Below are 23,948 nucleotides of genomic sequence, written 5' to 3'. Positions count from 1 at the left end.
ATGAAGAGAAGCACAAAACAAATGCTATCATGCAATCCTGATTTATAAATTCAAACAGTATTGAGTTAGCTTTTCCAGAAATTAATGCAAAAGCAGTAATGACAGTGATACTTTTTCCTCTACCTGTACTTTTAGAAGTGACTTTTTCATTTACTATGGTAAATAGTCTTCCTTCCTTCTGATTGGGTAAATTCACTCAAACACATACAGATTCTTCCATCATTTGGAATATCATGTTCCTTACGTTGGCTTCATTGTCTTTCTTAAAATGTTGATTTAAAAAAAAATCTTGTATTATTTGTGGATAAGTTACAATTGAGTGGTATTAGCTGCTCAGCTAGGGAGGGAGAGATTTCTATTTTGGTAAATATACCTTCTCTCTGCATATCTGCAGGCTAGTCAAAGAATGAAAACCTTAGAGATTACATTAAGACAAATCTCTGAATACTTCGGAGGTAAGTCAATTCACAAGGGATAAAACTTTTTCTTGAGGAACACATTAGAATAATTTTATTCCAGTCATGATCTCTAATGCTAATATTTCATATCATTATAACTTAATAGTTAAAATAACCTTTACCTGCACAGCTAATAGTGTATATGATTGCTTAGACCACTGTGCCTTAAACTGAATCTTTGATGTAACTTATGATTATTTTACATATTTTCTGAAACTGCAATAAAAAGATTGAACAGAAGAAATATTTTTTGCACAATGTCTTGAAATAAGAATGAAAGCATAATCTACATTTCTAAAATACATGAATTATGATACGAGTTTTTAGGTACTCAAGATGGATCAAGATAGACATGATGCAATGTTTTTATTTCTATTTTAAGTGGGAAACGATGGTGCAGAAATACTCAGGAAAAGTGAATCTGAATTCTAGAATTTCCAAATAGCTTCATCACTAATATGCTTCCTAGATAATGTTCTGAAATTTCTTCACTTTGTTTTGAATTTTAAACTTATAATACACGATATAATATGATAACTTCGCAGAAAAAATAAAACAAATAATCAACAAATCATAACAAAACAAATCATCCTCTTTTCTTGGCCAGTCTTAGGTAACACAGTATGATGGGAAGTACAGGTTGTAGAACAAATATATTTTTTTCTTTTTTGGGACATGGGAACAGAAGTGGAGCCAGCTTAAGGCTGTAATAGCCCCACCACTTACTCCTCCACAAAATCATTGCCTGGGGTGTAGGTGGAAGAGACAGATCTCTTTGTTCTGACAGAGGTACAACTGAAAGCCTAACTCTGCACAGAACATATAATGTGCATGTTTCCGTATTGGTCTTTCAAACTCTTGCCCCTCTCTCTGTGCAGGAAAGGAGCATCACTTTGTTGTATTTTGAGGGCCATCCAGGCTCTCTTAAATGACAAGAACACTCCTCCCCACCTTAATTATGAGAGTATACTATCCATTTAAGAATCAAATTTCTGTCTAATTTACTTTATCATAACAAAGCTAATAGAGTAGATTAAAATAAATGTACTTTACTAGGACTGAAGGATATTAAACATTTTTTTCAGATTATCTATTTTTGTACATTTTATAGTTCTACAATCAAGTTTTACTCTCCTCAGTAAAAGCCTATTTTCCAATTTTTGCTGTGTGCACAATAATGGCACCACAAAAATGGTCAAACAAATTGGTACCAAATAGTATTCTGTAACTACTTTTAACTCACATTTACATTTAAGATAGGTTTCATTTTAAGATAGCTTTTTGTGTTTCCAGAGTTTAAAGCTGCTAGTATTGTTTTTTTCTTCCTATTAAAAATGGAATTTTATTCTCACACTAATCAATCATACTGATGGGATTATCCTCAAAGAAAAGAATGAAAAAAAGCAACCATAACAGATTATCATCCATTCTAGATATAGTCATCATTATCAACAGCCCAACACTGAATTAAAAATTAAAATTACATAAATCTTAAGAGTGTCAAGAAAATAGGTTGTTTAATGCTTCAGAGGGTACTTCACATCAATCATTACTGCATTATAGCAGTATCCAAAACTATTATACTTTCAAGAATATTCTTGTTGTGATACTTGGCAAATGCTATAGCACTCACACTGCAAAGCAGAGAAGGAAAGTTCTGGAAGGAAAAAAATCTGGTGTGGTTTGGAAGAAGACATCATTATTCCAAGAGAAAAAAAAATTACATCAGAGATCTCTGTGAGGTCAGTGCAACAAAAGTTGTAGACCACCAGAGGAAAGGTAGTTATGCAAGAAAATGCTTCTCCTTCCCCTGGATCCTGGGGAACAATTCTGCCACTGATTACGAAACACCTCATGAGCAATGTTATACAAATGTCCCTGTAGTGTTTATAGGACCGAGCACATATAAGAATCACACACTGAAAACATACCTTCCTGTATGCTGTTCTGGAGGTGGTTGACAATAGCTGCTAGGATAGTAGACAGACTCATCACCTGTGCACACTGTGCCAGGCCTAAGGTAAACAGCTCATTCCAACAGGCACGCACGAGGCTTGTATTACAGTCCTGCCTATAAACAACAGAAAGTCAAACAACTGTAGGTAGTCTTCATATTGGGTTGGTGTTATCCTATGTGTAATTATGTTAATTATAACAATTAATAATAAGGATGTATTGCAAATCACTTTTACTAAAAGACATATATTAGCATATTACAAATATTTCAAAAAGCATAAAGAAGTGATAGGTCAACTACAGGAAACCATTTCAAGTTATCTGTAAAATGGTGCTCACTAGTTCTTTATCAAGATATATTTCTGTAAATGCTTGCTTTTGATTTGGCTTTAGCTTCTGGAACTACAGTAACATCAGATACTGTAGTTATCCCCTCCTCTGCCATCTTCTATCTTATTCTTCAAAAAGGACAATATTGTATAGTCTTCACATATTTTAAAAATTAATTAAAAATTAAAAAATATAATAATTTAAAAATTCAAAATAGCTGAAAAGTGTTCAGGTCAGTGCTTAAATTCATTAGAAAGCAAACTGTTCAACAGAGTATGTCCATTTACCCAAGAGCTTGAAATGCAGGTATGGACCTAGCCCAGTGCATAGACAAGAAAAGCAGTCGTGATGCTGACTCACAGATGTAGTGTACATTAAGGTACTCCGGCATTGGACTGGGCATTGTCAGCTGCAAAAAACAGAAGTACAGTACGATATATACAGTTCAGACATAAACCAATTTTTATTATTGATGAAACAACTAGCAAAAATATTCAAACTGATCTCATAGTCTGTCATAAGCAACTATATGACCAGAAATTGTCAAAGGAAAATTGTACTAAATAACTCATAGCTTTTAATAACTCAGTAACTTTTAGGCTAGATATTAGGAAAAATTTCTTTACAGAGAGCGTGGTCAAGCATTGGAACAGGCTGCCCAGGGAGGTGGTAGAGTCACCATCACTGGAAGTGTTCAAAAAATGTGTAGATATGGCACTTGGGGACATGTTTTAGTGGGCATGGTGGTGTTGGGTTGATGGTTGGACTTGATTACCTTTAAGGTCTTTTCCAACCTTAATGATTCTGTGATTACTACTGGCAAGGAATACAAAATGGGAATAGGAGACAAGAAATTATGTGAGAGCGCTCAAATGTTTCATTTTAAGATGTTTTCATATTTATTTAATAATAATTAAATCTATACATTTCGTTGCTCTGTGGAGTGTTGGCTAGCATCACAGCACTATAAATGATCTTTTAAAATTTTTAAAAAAGAAGCAAAATAAAATCTAAAATCTATACGTCATGTAATAGGAATCTACAATCACAAAACACCATTAATGGGCATAAGCAGGTTATGATAAAAGTTTGACTACATTAAGCATTACTTATTTCAGTAATGATCCTTGTATTTCTTGAAAGAGTGCAATTTGATTACAGCAAGATGAACACCCTTATTGTTTCTAGCATACTGTTTATTAGCATGTGTTTACTTGTGTACAGCTGAAGCCGAAGCAGCTCTAAAATGCAAGACCTTTTTTAGTGGTCTAACCTTAAGCATCTAAGAAGGCACTGTAACCTCTCTTTACATGAGGGAGCCTTTTAGATGAAAGTTTTACACTATCTAGAATTATAAATTAATTAAACAAGATATCATACTATACGGATGATATGGAAAGAAATTGTCAACAGCATTGGAAAGTGAAATAAATTTTAAAGCATCCTTCTGTCTGTGAAAAGGTCTTATTAAATAACACTTATACCCTTTAGATACAGTATGCAAGAGTGAAAATTGTATTAAAGCTTTGTAACAGCAGATGTTATGCTAGATTATATTGTCAAAATTAAATATAAGAATAAAGAAAACATAGTAAACTAATTTTGGGTTATGTCTTAAGTATTAGTAAGACATTTAGAGAAGCATATACCTTAAATGTCACATGTGTATCCGTAAGCAGGGGTCCTTCCACTTCAATAATAGGTGTTGACTGATCTCTACTGATTACATGAATATTCCCTCCTCCTGCAGGATCCATCCCATCTGCCAAGTTATGAGTGGCTGTACCATCTGTGGTATTAAGTGCTTTAGCCAAAGTATCAAATGCCCTGAGAAAAAAAGTAATGAACAATGAAAGAGTGCTTCCTTACACCTTAAAAAAATTCAGAGCAGTGGTCAAATTAAATGCTATAAAGCATTTCCACTTAGAGCTAACATATACAGGAACTGTTTATGCTAAGACACAAGGTCAGACTTTTCATTACAACCTGGCACCTCTGTGCTGTTTGGACATTAATAAAAGGAATAGATCTGCCCATATATTGCTGGTAAAAGATCTTCGTTGTAAGGGGGGGAACTTTTTACTACTGTAAATCCTGCTCTAACAGTTTTATGCTAGTATTTGTATTAGTAAAGGGATCTCTTGCACTTACCATTCATTATCCCCTCCTTCTTGCCTTGGAATGTTTAATAGATTATGTGAGGATTATAGATGCACTCTGGAGAACACCCTGCAGTCCCTGTCCTTGATGTCCAACTTCTTGGAACAGTAGAGAATATGTGGTTCTCTTCTAGAAAACATGCCTGAATTTCCTTTCCCTCAAGATGAGATACGGCCAGACACTCCGGATCTCACAGTATAGACTGAGCCTTAGAAACCTTATGACAGTAACATAAGAGAGGCTAGTCCCTGGACTCCTTTATATTGAAATTGTAGCTGGGCCATTGCCGAAATAAAGCAGTGTAAATTCTCTTCTTATGATAACAGAGCTTAGACTTAAACAAGAATTTTGCGCTCCAATTTCATACCAGTGGACAGTATTATGGTATATTGTTGTTTTGCCAGTATTTTTGTCAAGAAGTTTTGTGAGGCAGGAGGTGTGTGCTTGGATTTTTTTTTCTGCTTTAAAGGAAGAGTACAAGGCTGACATAAGTCGAAGTTGCAGTCTCAAGTGTTTTTAAATATCAGTTCACTCACTTGAAGAGTTTAAATAAAAGACTTAAGAGCCTGAAGTTAAGGTCCTGTTAAAAATCTTCTACTTGAGAAACAATGGACACTTTTGAGGCCAAGTATTTTCCTTATTTCACTATACTGCCAATATATGTTGTCCTTCAACCCACTCACCCCCAAAAACCAACTCCAAACAAAAATCCCACCAAAAATCCCAACCATAAAAATCCCAAGCTCTGCTGGAAATTTTCAAATTCTATGTTCCTTTTTCCCATTTTTCTCATTAATAAAGACAAGAAAGACTTCAAAGTCCTTCTAAACATTAAAAAAAAAAAAGTAGTTTATTAATCTTAGTTTAACTACGTTTTTCATACATTACCAGCAGGTGTTATGGCCACACAGAAATCTGCAGTAATACAGACCCGTAAAGAGCAGGGCTAAAGGCATGAACATTGCACAGGAGAAGCTTCCATACAACAAGCCTATCAAATAAAACAGTACTGAGGTGTTGCTATTCTCAGAGCCTCTCAAGGAGAGAGACTCAAACTAGTCATTTATTATTTTTCTGAGTATGAAATCTGGTCTAGCTTCAGAATGCTACATTTATAACACAGGACACAGTTCTTCACAAACTTGGATTTCTAAAGAATTGTTTTTATGTTTCAAAGTAGTTTCTCTACTGTTTTTGGTGTCACAATGTCAAATTACTTGAGTGAATGAGTGTAAGTATATACCATACAGAATACAAATTGTTAAATAAGTTGCAAATATAAATGCATACCGTGTAATCTCACTTGCAGATTGCTCTTCTTGTTGAACTTCAGAAGTATCTCCATTATTTAGTGACTCACTGAGATTAGCCAGAGATGTTACAACATTTGCTAATGTTCCTAAAGCACCCTGGCTTGTTTCAGCCTAAAAAGAACGAACCATATTAGTAGGTCAAAATTATAGGTGATGTATCATACATAAATTTTTCCCATTTTTAATCTTTGTGTTCTTTTTCCCTTATGTACCTTTTCCTTCCTCCTGAACGCCTACAGGAAGAACAACGGCTCACAATAATCTTTAAATCCTATTGTAATAATCAATCATAGCCCCAGCTGACATATCATGTGGGGAACTACCTGTGGCTGACCTTTTGCAGAAATCGGGTTCCTGTTCATCAGCTTATTACCTCCATTTGTACAGATCTTCAGACTTACCCTAACCTTCTCAAGAGCAAGAATTATTTGTGTCTATGTACATAGCTGAAATAATCTGAACAAATAAATAAATATGTTCAGAACTTAACTGAAAGAATAATACCTTGGAGTCAGTAGCTAGGAGGACTGTACCATCATCCCTGATCAAAGGCTGCTGAATATTCACAAGCATTCCTGGATCAAGAAGACCTGCTGACCTGTTCAAAAGCATAAGGCACCTGACAGTCAATAGTATTTTACATTAATCAGAAGAACATGTAACAACCTATGCCAGAATGAAAGGGATTACCAATTTTTAAATTAACAATTTAATGAAGCTCAGAGTTTATTTATCAGGACTTAAGTCTTTCTGAAACAGTTTCCAAAAAGTAGCTTGAAAGATGGAAAGACTGGAATACGTTTTCCTTTCCCGTGCAAAAGCAATGACAACTTCCCAAATAGATATCCTCTCATTTGCTTTTTATGCTGGTTTACTCTGTCTTAAGGAAAGTTGTTGTCTTCTCATGCTCTCAGAAGTCACTTAATAGCTCTAGAGTTATGCATTAGACTTTGGAGGAATGCATGACTCTGTATTCCAAGTTAGACAATGGACAGCACTGAAGAAAAAAGTTACGTCAAGAAAATATATTTTACATTCCAAAATACAGGCATCAACAGTCGTGTAATCAAGGTCTGCATAAAATCTCTGCTGCCTTTACTTCTGCTACTTTTTGACCAAACATCCTTACACTTTGCTGTATCTAATTTAGGGAGACAGTGGGAAGTCTTTGCAGTCAGCAACTATAAGTTTGTTACTTAGATAACACTTCAAGTCTGCATAACCCAATACAAATGCATGCAAAACAGGTTCAGGCTGCAGGGAATTTATCATTTAGGGGGTCTGAGACTAACAACTAATATTGTGAACTCCCAAGGGCAGCAAGTTATCATGTGTTATGCAAATCTGAAACTTACATAAATAGAGAGTCACACTTAATGACTATAATATTGTTTATAGGACTTTTAAGAGATCTGTAGCACAAGGAAATCTCAAAGAAGCAAATATATCTGTGAGCAGTACTTTTGAACAATCTGACTTGCAAACGAGAACACTGAAAAACAATTCTCCAGGAAATCTGCAGCCTAATCTTCTTAACTGCAGTGTCATTTGTTCAACAAAGAATACATATATATATATATAAAAAATTAAATATCTATATAAAACCTGAATATTGAGATCCAATATGTTTAGGTGGTTATTATCCATTCATAAACTAACTGGACCTACAGTTTTAAAAATGTGATACTTAACCTGGAGTTTTTTTATCCTACTCAGAAAAAGACAAATCTTGCCTCTATTTATTATGATATGCATTTCCACACCCACTGCCTATGGAGACAACTGAGAGTATGGGAACCGTCCCAGAGTATCTTTCGTATAGTAAAAGGAAGCTGCTGCTGTTTTGCTGCTGTTGAAACTAGTCTCCTGGGATCTGAATCAGCAGTAACTGCAGTCTCTTTTACTACTGTCATTAGGAGAAGAAAGGCTGAGTCTGCCATTTGCAGATTTTATTTCAGAGAAGTGCTAAACTGAATGCATCACAGTGTAAGCCTACATGCTTTTTGCTTGAGTATCACGTATTTCCCCTGCCTATGCTTTGACCTGGCTGGACAAGAGCCAATTCTGAACTGAAGACCACCCAGCTGTACTCAGACATAAAAACTTCCATGAGAAGCACAACAATCTAGGTTGGTCTTGGTAACAGAAACAGATGATTTGTGAATGTGAGCTCTTTTCTGTCCAATTCTTTAGAGCAGAGGGGAAAAAAAGAGTATAGGTGTGACTGCAAAGTAATATGCACAAATAACTGAGGTACTCACCGCGTCCCATCTTTATCTGCCACAAACGTTGGAGTTGCTATTAGAGGGCTTCGTAGATCTTTTCTGATATAGATTTTTTCAGTGGAAGCTGCACAGTTGGTTGGTTTTTCACGTTGCACATCAAAAGGCTTTCTTTCACTTTGAACCGCTACATAAAGAGAGAAACATGCAGATTTTAAAGGAAATAATTCAACTGAAAAACACAAAAAGAAAGTAAAATTCTCACAGTAGCATTTCAGTTTCCACAGTTATGGTGTATCAGCTCAGCGCAAAACTGGAAATTTAATATGCAGACTGAAGAAACACAGGGTCCAATTTTACCATACCTGTGATTATGTACATTTTTAACTAAGAAGGTCAAAGATTGATCATTTGCTTTAATTTTTGCTGAACTGGAGTCAAAGCTTGCTATTTCATTGGCATTTAATAGGATGGAACATTCTGCAAAATGTGTTTTCAAATTGTTTATTTATTTTTTACAGGTGAAGCTATACCTAAATGTTAGACACAGTCATACTCTGGATGATTGAAAACAAGGCACAGCCAAAGTGAACCCAGAAAATGTCAAAACAGGCAAGTTACATGAGAGATGCAGGTTTATTCCCCTGGGAGACATCATCTCTGCATGATACACAATTCACTCACATCCATTCATTCCACCCAGTTAGGGAACAGTGTTCCAAAACTAACCTTTTTAGAATTTAAAATATTTCTACTAGATAACTGGAAGAAAATAAGCTCAGTCTTCAATGTGCCAAACAAGTGTAGTAAATTTTTTAATAAAAATAGTAAGAAACAGTAACTTTAAAGGAAGTGAAAAGTGCATCTTTAAAATATTAAGGTATTATTATTAAACAGATTACAGAAAGTTATCTGGGATATAAGTCACTAAACCTTACAAACTCCTCTATAGTTTGGCATAACATTTGACTGCATCAATTTTTCACCTGAAAATGAGGATAGTAAAATGAGTAAAAGCCTATGAGGATAGTATAAAGAATTTTTAAAAGTGTTGTATTACTAATAATTCTCACAACACTTTGCAAATGTAAGGCATAATGTAAATGGAGATAATATTTCTGTGCTATTCATTGTACCAATTTATCATACAGCAGTTATTGCTCTAGAAGATTAACAGTATTAATACGGAAACAAGAAAATTCAACCCTTCTCTATAGCCCTTTTGAATGTAACAGTAAAATATATGGATATGTCTCTCTCTGTCCTCATAACCAGCAAGAGTTATTTAGTTTCTGATTTTATTTTTGCTAATAATGTTACTGTCAGCAAAATTAGGGGCTTAAAAGTAGCTATATGCATTTTGTTGGCTTGGTGGATACATAAATCGGAAACCTGACCCAATGCCCATAAATATGGGCATAAAAGTAAAGTCAGTGAGCATATATCCTAATCATATTGGGAAAAGAAAGGTTTAGCTTCTGCAAATGCAGCAGTTTCTCTTGTACAAATGTCTCCTGCTAAACTCAGCACAGTGTGTGCAAAGCACAGCAATCATCGCTACAGGTCTGGAGTTCCAGAACGCAAATACAACAAAGATCTCCCTATTTACAGGTTCTGCTTCCCTTGAACTCATTGGTTGGAACTTATCCTGCCTAGATCACAGTGGAAAAAGGAAAATACTTGTTGCTTCACCTTAAATTCTCCATAAATTTATCACAAAACAACCATGTAATAGGCTTTATGGAGTGCTGGACTGAAGAAGCAGAGGTGTTATAAACTGGAAACAAAATACATTGAAAGAAGTGTTTGGATGCTAGCACTGGAATTGTATGAAGCCCTGCAAACAAACATGAAAGTATATTATTTAAAATATGATAGTTTATACAATGCCTCATAATACAATGCTCACAAATGACCAAATTAATAGAAAAATTTAAAAAGAAAAAAAAAAGACATCAACTACTTTCTATCACTGGTTGAAAAAGCAGCAAAAATAAACCAGAACGCAAGCAGATTCTGAACACTGAACATTAGACTCAGATTTATGTCCATCCATGTTAAAATATTTTGTATTATAAACATACACTGTGTTTGTAATATGCATTCTAAGTGAGGCTCTTACTGGGCTCCTCAAAGACTACAGTAGTATGAGACATGGTTCAAAACAGATCACTGTTGCACCTCAGATGTAAAATGGTGATGAAAGAAAGGTACGGTAGATGCTTTGTCTGCCGAAAGTTCTGTTTCCTTCAGGCAACATACACCAAAATGGAGAGAACACACTAAAAAGTGGTAGTCCACATATTTATTATTTGGTAGGCACAGTATCACATTGGGTACTTAACACTCACATTCCATTTTCATGCCCATCTCTAGACATTTCTTAAGCCTACAAAACTGGCAGCGATTCCGATGGTGTTTATTGATGATACAGTCCTGGTTGCTACGACAACTGTAGGTCAAATTCTTCCTCACACTCCTTTTAAAGAAACCTTTGCATCCCTCACAACTGACAGCACCATAGTGACGACCTAGGAAACATATATATTGTTATCAGATGGAAATTACTTACATTTTAGCATAGAAATATTTATCTTAAGCAAGTAAAACATTGTAAAAGTCACCCTTTAAATTTATTTTGTATTCTTACCATCATTTTGCACCATGAAAGCATTGTTAAAATCTTACAGAATGTTTCGTGTTTACCTATTGTGAGGACTTTTTGGTGGGAGATTGGAGAGAAGATAGGAAGGCTAAGCCTATATCTGAATGCGAGGCCTGTGAAGTGGTAGTTCCCATTCTGGATAAGTACAAACGCAATTCTATCCGCTGTTAGAGATTACAGGATACATTAAAAGAACATACAGGCTAAGAGTTTATGTAATTTCGGAATATAAGTAATTTTACAATAAAATTTGAAATGCAATCTTAATTTCAAATTCCTATACATATCAATTCTTGTATTGTTTTAATTACATAAACACTTAAAAATAAAGAAAGTGAGACAGAGAGACAGAACGGTGTCTTCTCTGTAGCATGAATGCACAGTCCACTTCTTGGGCTAAAGTAGAAATTTTACCTCGTAGACTCCTTGTTACTGCATGAATCTGAAACAGTGAGGATTCACTTGATCTCGATTTGGTTTTTTCTGTGATAGTAAAAGACCAAAATCTACAGGGAAGTCCTAAGTTTGTTAGAGAGCACTAAGAAGTGTTTTCCTGGAGCAGGTAGAATTTTCTAGGTTACATGTTTATTGCATGGTTGCCCATAGATGTGGGGAACCAGACTAAATGCTTCAAATAGTCTCTTTCAGTTACCAGGAGCTATTCAATCATTATTTTGTCTTTCAGCACATGCTGATTTATCATATACTCCAGTTGAAGCACAAACTGATATCCTTCCAAGCAGCATTTAACTATTCTGTGTGTATAGATACAAAGTATAATGTTACTTTTTTCCATTTTAGACTCAATTCGTTTTACCATCAGCATGGCTAAAATCAGTTAAAATACATGCAACCTCCTTGCTTCATCCCACTCATCCTTTCAGTCAAGTTTCTTGAATACTACTTTCTATGCTTCCTTACCTGATGCTTTATCGCCACAGACTACGCAATATTCTACTACCTGTGGCCGCTGAACATCAGCTTTTCCCAGCAAACGTTCCACCGAAGCAGAGTCTGTCAGTATCTAAAACAACATTCCAGAACAAAAAGAAATAATTAGCCAGTATTTTCTTCTGACATGAAGGTACGGAGTTTTGCCTACAGAACAAGACTGGTGCATCAACTGGGAAGAGGTGACCGAATTTGAGAATAAGTATGACATCTGGAATGAAATTAAGTATTATAAAATGACAGTTAATGAGAGTTTTTACTGTCCATAGTGAGAATGCTGAAACAGTCATAGCAAAACAAATTCCAAATAAAACTGCTAGCTTTGTTCAGTATGAGTAAGTTTCCTTACTTATGCAGTCAACAGTATTCTTTCCATCTTGTAATTACTCTCAAACAGCTGCTATATTTCAGCCAAAGATGGTTGTATATCAGATGCTGTTCCCGTCTACCCCTTCTCTAGCTATTAGTGTTACAGGTTTCAGAGGGGATAGCCGGAAGCTGAGATCCATTATAGAAATATTGTAACTTCCAAAGGCCTTGGATTCCAAAACTTCTCAGAACATTTTATTTAACACAGAAAAATTAAAAACAAACAAACAAACAAAAATTTCCCTCTGTAATATCAGGTAACCCATTTAACATAGTAAAATAAATTTTAAAAGACTGCTAATAGAATTTTTCATGTATTTATAGAAGTGATGCTTCTCCCTGTAAAATATTCTCTACTGTAACAGTAGCAATAGGGACCAGGTGCCTATTTTTTTTTTAAGAATGCTAGGAAGAAATCTCAAATTTCACTAAAGGTAGACCATTGCTTATATAGTCTGTTTTGCAAAGCTCCCATTGGTCTGGATTTTACTCAAGACTCACAAACAACTGTAACAGAGGACAGCTTCTGTTCCAGAGAGTTTTTACTGCAGTGTCTTGATACTGCACTGTGAATGTAAGTTTGCTCAGGTGCGTTGTATCTCTGTATATCTGTGAAACTTGAACAGACCATCTGAAAACTTGGCCCTCCTCACAAGCACCATCTTAAGTATTTGCTTATATCTTTGGAATTTTAATGAGAACACACAACAAGGGGTGATAAGTGCAATGGAATGCATGAGGAACATGAAGACGGAAGGATTTATGATTAAATAACGAAGCCTACAATTAGTATGGTCCCATGTCATTAGATCTTTAGAAATTGCAATTTGTCTTAAAGCAATTATATACTTAAATAATCTAAAAATTAAAACCTGAAAAACAAAATCTATGGTCTATCTCAATTATTATATTTACCTGAATTCTGCCTGGCACAATATTGTCTGTGGTGGTAAAGATAAGCTGTTTGGCATTAGATGTCTCAGGTGCTGCCAGTATCACCTTTCCTGCACCAGTTCCATCTGGACTGGCTAAAATAAATTGCTGCTTTGGAGATACAGCTGCGTCCACTGCTGTCACTATTTGGATTTTTTGACCTGTTTGCTGATCTGTCACAATCTGTAAAACATGTTGAAGAATTTTATGAGCCACAGTAAACTTTATATTTTAAAACAGAATCACAGAATCCTTAAGGTTGGAAAGGACCTTCAAGATCATCAAGTCCAATCGTTAACCCAATGCCACCATGCCCCCTAAACCATGTCCCTAAGCGCCACGTGCACATATTTTTTGAATACTTCCAGAGATGGTGACTCCACCACCTCCCTGGGCAGCCTGTTCCAATGCTTGACCACTCTCTCCATAAAGAAGTTTTTCCTAATATCCAATCTAAACCTCCCCTGGCGCAACTTGAGGCCATTCCCTCTCATCCTATCACTAGTTACTTGGGAGAAGAGGCCAACACCCACCTCGCCACAACCCCCTTTCAGGTAGTTGTAGAGCGTGATAAGGTCTCCCCTCAGCCTCCTCTTCTCCAGACTGAACAACCCCAGTTCCCTCAGCCGCTCCTCATAAGACTTGTGCTCCAGGTCCCTCACTAGATTCGTTGCCGTTCTTAGGACATGCTCCAGCACCTCAACATCCTTCTTGTAGTGAGGGGCCCAAAACTGAACACAGTATTCAAGGTTCAGCCTCACCAGTGCTGCGTACAGGGGCATGATCACTTGCCTACTCCTGCTGACCACACTATTTCTGATACAGACCAGGACGCTGTTGGCCTTCTTGGCCACCTGGGCACACTGCCGGCTCATGTTCAGCCAGCTGTCAACCAGCACCCCCAGGTCCTTTTCCAACAGGCAGCTCTACAGCCACTCCTCCCCAAGCCTGTAGCATTGCATGGGGTTGTTGTGAACCAAGTGCAGGACCCGGCACTTGACCTTATTAAACCTCATACAATGGACCTCAGCCCACCGATCCAGCCTGTCCAGATCCCTCTGTAGAGCCCTCCTACCCTCCACCAGACCAACACTCCCACCCAACTTGGTGTCATCTGCAAACTTACTGAGGGAGCACTCGATCCCCTCATCTAGGTCATCAACAAAGATATTGAACAAGACCGTCCCCAGAACCAAGCCCTTGGGAACACCACTTGTGACCGGCCGCCAGCCGGATTTAACGCCATTCACCACAACTCTCTGGGCTCGGCCACCCAGCCAGTTCTTTACCCAGCGAAGAGTAAACCTGTCTAAGCCACAAGCTGCCAATTTCTCCAGGAGAATGCTGTGGGAGACACTGTCAAAGGCTTTACTAAAGTCCAGGTAGACAACGTCCACAGCCTTTCCCTCATCCACTAGGTGGGTCACCTGGTCATAGAAGGAGATCAGGTTGGTCAAGCAGGACCTGCCTTTCATGAACCCATGCTGGCTGGGCCTGATCCCTTCGTTGTCCTTCACATGCCCCGTGAGTACTCTCAAGATGAACTGCTCCATGATCCTCCCCGGCATGGAGGTCAGGCTGACAGGCCTGTAATTCCCGGGATCCTCCTTCTGGCCTTTCTTGTAGATGTGGGCATCACATTGGCAAGCCTCCAGTCATCTGGGACCTCCCCGGTTAACCAGGACTGCTGATAAATGATGGAGAGTGGCTTGACAAGCTCCTCCGCCAGCTCCCTTAGTACTCTTGGGTGGATCCCATCAGGCCCCATAAACTTGTGGGTGTCCAGGTGGCTTAACTGTTTCCTCCTGGATTATGGGCAGATTATTGTGCTCTCCATCCCCATCTTCCAGCTCAGGGGGCTGAATACCCTGTGGATACCTGGACTGGCTATTAAAGACTGAGGCAAAGAAGATACTAAGTACCTCAGCCGTGTCCTCACCCTTGGTGACAATGTTCCCCACCATATCCAGTAAGGGATGGAGATTTTCCTTGCCTCTCTTTTTGTTGTTAATATATTTGTAGAAGCATTTTTTATTATCCTTTATGACTGTGGCCAGACTGAGCTCTAGCTGAGCTTTTGCCTTTCTAATTTAGTCTCTGCAAACAACCAACCTTTCATTCTGTCTCAGAATTATACAATACTCTCTGATAATTGTCCTTGCTATTTATTATTTTGCTATCTGTACATTTATTACACTGGTGCAAAGTTATTGCAGGTACCTACATTAATTGCAAAACAATCAAATCAAATACATATGTACATAATGTGTACGTATCTACATATCTACCACATAGATGGAAAATACTAGACAGAGTTGTGAAAAGTGTGAGTCTGACTGTTAATAATGAAGACATATGGGGAGATCTTGTAATCACATTTAACTGTTCAAAAGCAGTTAGTTATAGTGGGTCCCAGACAGAATAAGAACAAAACGTAATGTTAAGGACCGCAACTGATGAATGGCAGGTATATATACAGGGTATACTCTGCCTAGTGAGACAGCATCACAGAAATTTCATGAATCATAGAATATCTTGAGTCAGAAGAGACCCGTAAGAATCACCGAGTCCAATTCCCTGCTCCTCACAGGACTTCCTAACACTAAACCATATGACTAAGAGCATTGTCCAGATGGTCCTTGAACTGTGACAGGCTTAGTGCCATGACCAGTTCCCCAGGGATCCTGCTCCAGTGACCGACCATCCTCTCAGTGAAGAACTTTTCCTGATGTCCAACTTGAACTTCCCCTGACGCAGCTTCATTCCATTTCCTCGTGTTCTATTGCTGGTCATCAGAGAGAGGAGATCAGCACCGCTCCTTCCAACTGTCCCCCTTGAGGAAGCTGTAGACTGTGATGAGGTCACTCCTCAGCCTTCTCTTCTCCAAGCTGAACAGATCAAGTGACCTTAGCCACTCCTTATAAGTCTTGCCCTCCAGATCTTTCACTATCTTGATCGCCTTCCTCTGGACACACTCTAATAGTTTGATGTCCTTCTTATCTTGAGGCGCCCAAAACTGCACACAATACTCAAGGTGGGGCTGCACCAGCGCAGTGCAGGGTGGAACAATCACCCCTGTCAACCAGCTAGCAATGCTGTGCTTGATGCACCCCAGGACATGGTTGGCCCTTTTGGTTGCCAGGGCCCGCTGGTGACTCATATTCAACCTGCCATCAACCCAAACCCCCAAATCTCTTTCCACAGGGCTGCTCCCCAGCCTCTCATCCCTCTATTTGTATGTACAACCAGGATTACTCTGTTCCAGGTGCAGAATCCAGCATTTGCTCTTGTTAAATGTTTTATATGGTTGATGATGGCCCAGCTCTCTAGTCTATCCAGATCTCTCTGTAAGGCCCCTCTACCCTCAAGGGAACCCACAGCTCCTCCTAATTTAGTATCATCAGCAAACTTACTTAATGCACATTCGACTCCTACCTCTAGATCATTTAAAAAAACATTAAATTAAAAATTACCCCAGCTGACAAAAAAAGCATTCTTGAGATAGTACATTCTTGAGATTTGTATTCATTTTGTATAATCTGACTATGAAAGCTATTTTGATACAATTCATTTATGTATTTGGCTTAATGTCAGAGTTGAAACTACTACTGAAAATAAAATGTGAAGTGAACTTACACATGGATATTCCTCTTAAATTGAGACTGTAGTAGGTGTCACAATAAGTGTATTTATTTCCCTAATTTTGATTAACTAGACTTTTTATCTATCTGTCATGTCCTTTTTGTGTAATATGTCTTACAGAAAGTAAGACATATGCTAATAGTTTAATAGTAAGACTATGCTAATAGTTTTACTAAGCTAGAATGCCTCAAAAAGGTATTAGAACTACCCAAAACAGAGTTAATGGTTTTTCTAGATTCCTCTTCAGGAAAGATTAATCTCGTATTTTGTGAACACAAACGTAAAGAAACCTGCACAAAGGAAATGGTACCCAAAGCTGGGGATGAAGCCAGACTACTATCTAATTTTGGACAAGACAGAGCTTTTCAGGGATTCTTTAAATTCTTATATTTACAGAATAGAGTAAGTCATTTTAGGTCTCATATGCATAAACGTTTTGGTGCATAAGTGTATGGAGTCTACAAACATAAAGCTCCAAAGAAGCTCAAAGGCTGAAGAACAATTATTAGCCCTCAGTCCTGTTGTTGTAAAACTTTTCAGTTGTTAAGCTCCCCAGAGTTTTCCCTGCCAAGATTTCTTCAGCCTCCATAGTTTTCATATGGATCTTAACTAACGGGACAATTCACAGTGAAAACCAGTCTTGCATTATCACTAACACCACTACAATATCACCTGTATTTGTTCTGAGGAAGCAGGAATACTCTTTTCTCATCCTAGTATTCTCCTTCACCATGGAGGCCTAGTTTTTTTTCAGAAATATCAGGGATATAAGGAGGTAGATTATTTTGCAGAATTGAACAAAAGTTGCAATGTAAATACCTACCTTATGAATGCTGAATATTCATTATGCTTCAGTTATACATGTTGTGAGAACATCTACCTTGCAATGAAATATTGATACATATTGATATGGTTACTCTACCAGGAAAAATAGAGACTATATTACCAGACAACTGTATCAAAAATAGAAACTGTCCATCATAACAGAATTTTGAGAATCAGCATGTGAAACAATAAGGCTGCCTGATTCCACCTTTTGTTGATAACTTTAAGGAATAACATTTTAGATAAAATACATAGCTAAATGTTGTTGATAACTGAAAAACATCTCCTTGGTGCTGTCTATAAAGAAAAATCAGATACTTCTTTATAATCAGACATAAGCACTGATACTAAAGAACCAAGACAAAAAAAATAAGCTGGGTAAGAAGTGAATGATATTTAGGTTTATAAGAAAAACTATGTATGTCACATGCTGCAATTTGAATATTTGAAAATAACATTACAGAAAAAAATTGTATCATGTATAGCAAGTATAATAACAATGTCAAAATAATTTAAAAAGTGTTTTCAGGGCTGTTCATAGGGGCAGTACCCACCCACACTGATCAAGGCATATCCCAAGAAGACTCCATCCTGTGATGGAGGCTGCATTGCCAGGACTGTTCCAAATGCCCTGGAGTACAAAGTCCTCTTCTCCAGCACCACCTCTAGCAGAAGTACATGAGAGTATTGTATTGGCACAGAACAAGGTCAATGAGAGCAAAAGCTCAGTATTGCAGTACTGCAACACTATAGTAACCTTAATACTTAACAATTCTTATACCATTTGTCACTGCATACATTCTGGTACATTAATGGTATATCTTTATATTATCTATCAGGAACAATGAGCATTCCCAAAGGTTAACTTTATCCTAAATAGGCTAGTCTCCCACTTGCTCCTAAATATGACACAGAGAAAGAGAGAGAGAAATAGGGAAAGAAAGAGAGAGAGAGAAAATAAGAGGAATGCCCTTGGAGATTATTTTAGGTGTTCTGTTGACAATGTCTGCCCATTTTCTATGGCTAGAGCTCAGGAGATTTGTGTATCTAGGCTTGTATGTACATATTTGTATATGTAAGTTTAACTTCTGCAAATACTCCTCACTGACAACATCATCAATACAGTTATTATATACAGCCAACTAGTCATCACCAACTATATGCTAGGAAAGAGAATTTTAGTTTGCACTAAAAATTATCTCTTTCACAAAATCTAAGGAAGTCTTCCGCAGACTTTAGCATGCTTTTTTATAAACATAAGAGAAAGGAGAAGGGAAAAAAAAAAGATTTAATAGTTAGTTGCTCAGTCAATGGATTTTTACCTGAATGCGTTGCGGTGAAGCTACAGAGGAGTCTGTGGAAATTATCTGGATACGTTGGGAAGGGCTGGTCATCACTGGAGATTCAGATAGTGAAGTCTGAACAGTCTGCACCTGTAAATAACGTACAGAATTTTAATTTACTGTTACAGTACTGAACACTTTTAAAAATACATGTATTCATAAAAAATCAGATGGCCCTTTAGCATGGAACCTAATTTCATTGGAAAGGTTACAGTCATTAAACCAACTTCGATTTATTTTCAATGAATTATCAGAATATTGGCTTTTTATGGTAACAGAATGAACCTGATAGATGACCAAAACCACAAAATCAAACCACCACCCCACGCCATCCCCAAATAAATCACTGGATAATTACTATGTGATCCTTCAGCTTACGGAAATGCAGAAATAATTTTTTCAACTTTTGATTATATATTCACCTCATTTTTTGCTTCTGTAGAAACAAAATACACTGTATACACAAGAATGTATAATGTTAAATATGTCACCTTTTAATAATTTCGAAGTATTTTATTAACTACTTTTTAAATTTTCAGGTAGCCCAAACTTAGAAAAGCTTTCTCTATGCCCCTAAACAGAAATGTCCTCAAATCCAGGAACATATATGAGACAAGAAATATATGGAATCTGCTGGAAGCGTGCACAGAACTCCTATCTGACCAAACTGGCCTTTAGTTTTTATGTCTCTGACCTTATTTCATCTATGAAGCCTTCTGAAAGAGTGGTGTCTATACAGCTCACTTGGAGAAAACAGTAATTTCATTTTTCAAGAAGTAAGAACAATTTTAACTGTCCAATATTTTTAAGGTAAAAAGTTAAAAGTAAGATGGCTGGTTATCTGGATATCTGCGTTTTAGACAGCAGAATAAATTAGAATTCCAGTTGTTCAGTGTGCTCATATCCTCCCCCCCTTTTTATTGTCCCACAATTTCTGTTTTTCTACTTTAGAACGGTGCAGATTTTTTCTGGAATCCATACTCCAATAGATCATCAATATATTCAGCATGTATTCAGGTATATGTGGTTTATTCTTGTTATTCTAGTGAGGATTTCACTACCATGACAAGGATTAAATTTGGCACTACAACTGAATACTATTGTTTCTTGTTCTATTCCATACCTTTCTAGAGTACCGAACTATAATGCAAATCTATTTCTGAATACCTAGAAAAAGCTTGAAAAACACTGATTGCATAGCTATTTTCAGAGCAAAACTGTTAAATGTTAAATTAAGCATGCAAGACAACATTGGCTTGACAGTCTTTATCTTCTGTTTACAGAATATGGCATTGACAACGTACATTTAAACACATAATGCTGTTGTGCATTATTAGTTGTGCATATTTAAACTTCGTGCTTGTTCATCCTCAGATTTATCGATGCAACTGTTGGTATTAATTGTTCCTTCTTAACAATTGTAAATGTAGCATAGATGAAGCACTTGTATTCTAGTCCTTACAGTCAGCTCACAGGTAGAAAGGTACTGCTTGCCACGGCCCACAGCCATCCGATCCCACTTCTATTAAGCTTAGGAAATACAGCTGCTTATAAGTAGTACCTTAGTTGGTACTAGTGGGTTTTTTTCCAGATATAAGCATGAGCTGAAGGTGTTATAGCAGTCTTTAACACAGAGAAGTATCTGCAGATATAGATGTGTACATGTATTTTTTTCACTATCAGCACATACATTTTTGCCATTCTTAGTTTGGAACCTGACCACACAAAAAATTGGGCTTAACTGATTGATTTTGAACAAAATCAAAACAAGGTACATCAAAATTATCGTGGAAGTTCTTGAAGAATTAGAACATGGTTAGTTCCGATCTCTTTTTATTTGCTTGTTTTCAACAGAGTAGAGGGAAAGCTAAATCATTCTGCTACTTCTAGTATAGTAACTTAGAAGAAAATTACATACATTTATTTGTCCTGTACCCATTACGAAAGTTCTGCTTTCTTGGTGCATTTTACAAGTTACTAGTCCGTGACATGGCTCAATATTTTGACTCTTGTGAGAAAGTTCAAAACAAAGGAGATAATTTGGTTCTAAAGCCATACACTGCATATGTTCACCAGTATTTTCAAAAAAGGTGCAAAAATATTTGAACATCAGTTAGTGCATGCACGACACTAGGATTTAGTGTGTGACACTAGTATTTAGGACTACAGTAACTCAGAGGTGACATTACTGTCTGCAGTCAATAGCACAACATGGGTATTTTTTTAGTCACATTCTATGTTGAAAATTATTATACAAAATGATGGAAAACCACAATAATATTTAAAAGACTGCTGACAGCAGATTTTAGACATGCAGCATATCTGAGTAACAAGCATTGTAATTTCCCATTTAAATTTATACAGACATTCTATTTCAACTGGAATAAAATACTGGAGTTACATACTCTATAAGAAAGAGAATATGGCACTACTGATTTCTTCTACACTCAGTTTAACCTATAACTACTTATTTGAAAACAATGCATATAGGACAAAACTTTGTTCTTTGGAAAAATGTTCTATAATGTCAATGACTTAGCAGCCTAGATTTTTATGCAAGTCTGCCTAATGCTAAATAAATCTTACTTACCTTTCAAAAGAGATTTTACATTTTGATATAATTTAAAATAATTTCATATTGTAAATTTTATCACTTACAATACTTGTAAATTGTGATTGTAAACAGTATTTTGGGTTTTCATAAATACTCCTTAAATACACATTTGCATTGTCCCACAATAGGACTGTGTTTAGTGTATGACTGAGTATAACAATTGCATTCTATATAGGAATTTGAGAGTATCAAATATAGCGTTTAATATCTGCAGTGACATGTAGCAAAACCCAGGAAGCTCACAATTTGTTTTTATTAAATCCTCTTTTAAACAATCTTGGAATGATTTGTCTATCAAAACCGATATAACTGAACAACAGGGTAGTGTCAATTTGGTCATTATTGAAGCTTGCACGGAAAAATCTTAATTTTGTAAGCTTTTCTATTTAATATACAGAAAAGTTCATCTGTGATGTAAAGAAACAAAAAACAGTTTGGATAGCACGGAAAATTTACTGCAGTCTCTTTGGGGAAGCAAATGTGTTAAAATATACAGCGTCTAATGAAGCCATACTATTCTACTTTCGTATCGCCTGTACCATAAGTAGACCCATGTACTGTAAAAGTAAAACCTGAATCTAACATACTATCTCTACATATTATCTCTGATTATCTTTAATACACAGGTCACAAAAGTTGCATGATAAATGAGGAACATAGACAGGAGAGATGTAGAAATAGTAGAATCTTGTGATTATTGGATGATACAACGCATCCAGCAGCAGAAAACAAGTTACATAGGTGAGAAAAAAAACAAGTCTCCCAAAATCAAGGCTCTGAGAGGACATACTTGAACAATGATCTCCTCATATTCCCTGCCAAATTATTATCTAAGCTATGCACCCTTTAAAAGGTCTAAATTAGAGCAAGAATATCTTTTAAAACTGTTTTCCAATCGTTTCACCTTCAATTATAGAATCCTTAAGAATTTTTGTGTAGCGTCTTCAAACTTTGATGCACTGTGGGCAGCTTAGAAATAAACATCTAATTTTTCCATGTTGTTCGAGGCTTTATATCAACTTATAAAAAGAACACCAGTACAACAGCTGCACTGAAATTTTTCTGTAAACATTTTGGGACTGAACAACCATTTCTTTTTTCTGGGTTTGTAAAGTGCCTGCTGCAAAGGGGTCCTAGCGTACAACAGTGGTTCCAGGTACCATGTCAATAAGAAATCTAGTGCTTTATGCTTTAAAACACTTTCTCAGTTTCTATAGAATGGACCACATCCTCATATAAAGGTTATTTTTACCAATCCATTCCAGTCTCCTTTAATATGAGTTATTTCTCATCCTCACCGCATGACTAGATGGTTATCTTAAGTCTAACAGTGAGTATTCTATAAAGTTGGGTAAATTTGAGACCAGCTGCCATTATATGCTGATATGTCATTTTCATATTTAAATATTCAAGAATATTTATTAAACTTTTGGCTGAGAAGATATGGTGCACCAATGGAGAATAACGTGTCTAATACCAATAAATGCTTCCGTGTGCATATATCATTTATTATTGTTATATATATATTAACATGCATGGTGCAGGACTCTGAAATGCAAAATTTTACCTTATTTTCAGGCTTGCTTACTTAATACTCAGTGGAATAAGATGAGCTTTAAATTTCTGACTGCTACTAAAAATCTCAGGTTTATTTTCCAGACTGAATACACATACCATTAGTTGACAGCAAAACAACCACCATGGTAAATAAATCAAATGCAAAAAGGGAACATATTTTTTGATATCCATATCTTACAAGAGTGAAGAAAAAAAAAAATCTTCTGTCATTTTGTTTGGCAGCTAAATTTCTACCTCGAGTATTGTCACACACCTACAAAGAATCAGAATGGATAAGTATGTGTCAAGTACCATAGATACTTTGATAAGTACGATAAAGTACCAAATTTGACTTCGTAAGTAAAAATATTAAAAAAAAAAGGAAAAAAAAAGGAATAGTAGTCCAAGAATATGCAACACTAAAAAAAGTTCTATCAGAGATTTACAAGGTTACCTTCAGACAGCTTATAAAAATACTATAGGAAAAATTAAGCTATCATTAATTACACTGCCAGATAAATTCAATCAAAGTATCTGAAAGCAAATGGCTTGTAAGTACTCATAAAAGGAAGATAATACAGTTTAGCTTTATATTAGGTTCACTTACAGG

The 23,948-nt window shown here is 36.4% G+C and overlaps 1 protein-coding gene across 3 annotated transcripts in view; it reads right to left on the bottom strand.

The window, feature by feature from the left end:
• NR2C2 (nuclear receptor subfamily 2 group C member 2) overlaps positions 1-23,948 on the bottom strand; it is a gene marked incomplete at both ends in the record, with an annotated part of 37,212 nt that overhangs the window by 4,671 nt on the left and 8,593 nt on the right. For 2 of the 3 annotated variants that reach the window (XM_082004804.1, XM_082004803.1), the window contains 10 exons: positions 2,390-2,529; positions 3,032-3,153; positions 4,394-4,571; positions 6,195-6,328; positions 6,722-6,815; positions 8,479-8,626; positions 10,791-10,970; positions 12,026-12,128; positions 13,340-13,540; positions 19,147-19,257. In XM_082004804.1, the coding sequence (XP_081860930.1) occupies positions 2,390-2,529; positions 3,032-3,153; positions 4,394-4,571; positions 6,195-6,328; positions 6,722-6,815; positions 8,479-8,626; positions 10,791-10,970; positions 12,026-12,128; positions 13,340-13,540; positions 19,147-19,257 (1,411 nt within the window). The remainder of the gene's footprint in view (positions 1-2,389; positions 2,530-3,031; positions 3,154-4,393; positions 4,572-6,194; positions 6,329-6,721; positions 6,816-8,478; positions 8,627-10,790; positions 10,971-12,025; positions 12,129-13,339; positions 13,541-19,146; positions 19,258-23,948) is intronic. The other variant, XM_082004805.1, reaches the window with a different exon arrangement.

The sequence above is a fragment of the Phaethon aethereus genome (genome assembly GCF_964289735.1).
Source record: "Phaethon aethereus genome assembly, chromosome: 11".
NCBI classification, from domain to species: domain Eukaryota; kingdom Metazoa; phylum Chordata; class Aves; order Phaethontiformes; family Phaethontidae; genus Phaethon; species Phaethon aethereus.
Note: the sequence above shows the minus strand (reverse complement) of the source record. Positions and strands in the feature narration are given on the sequence as shown.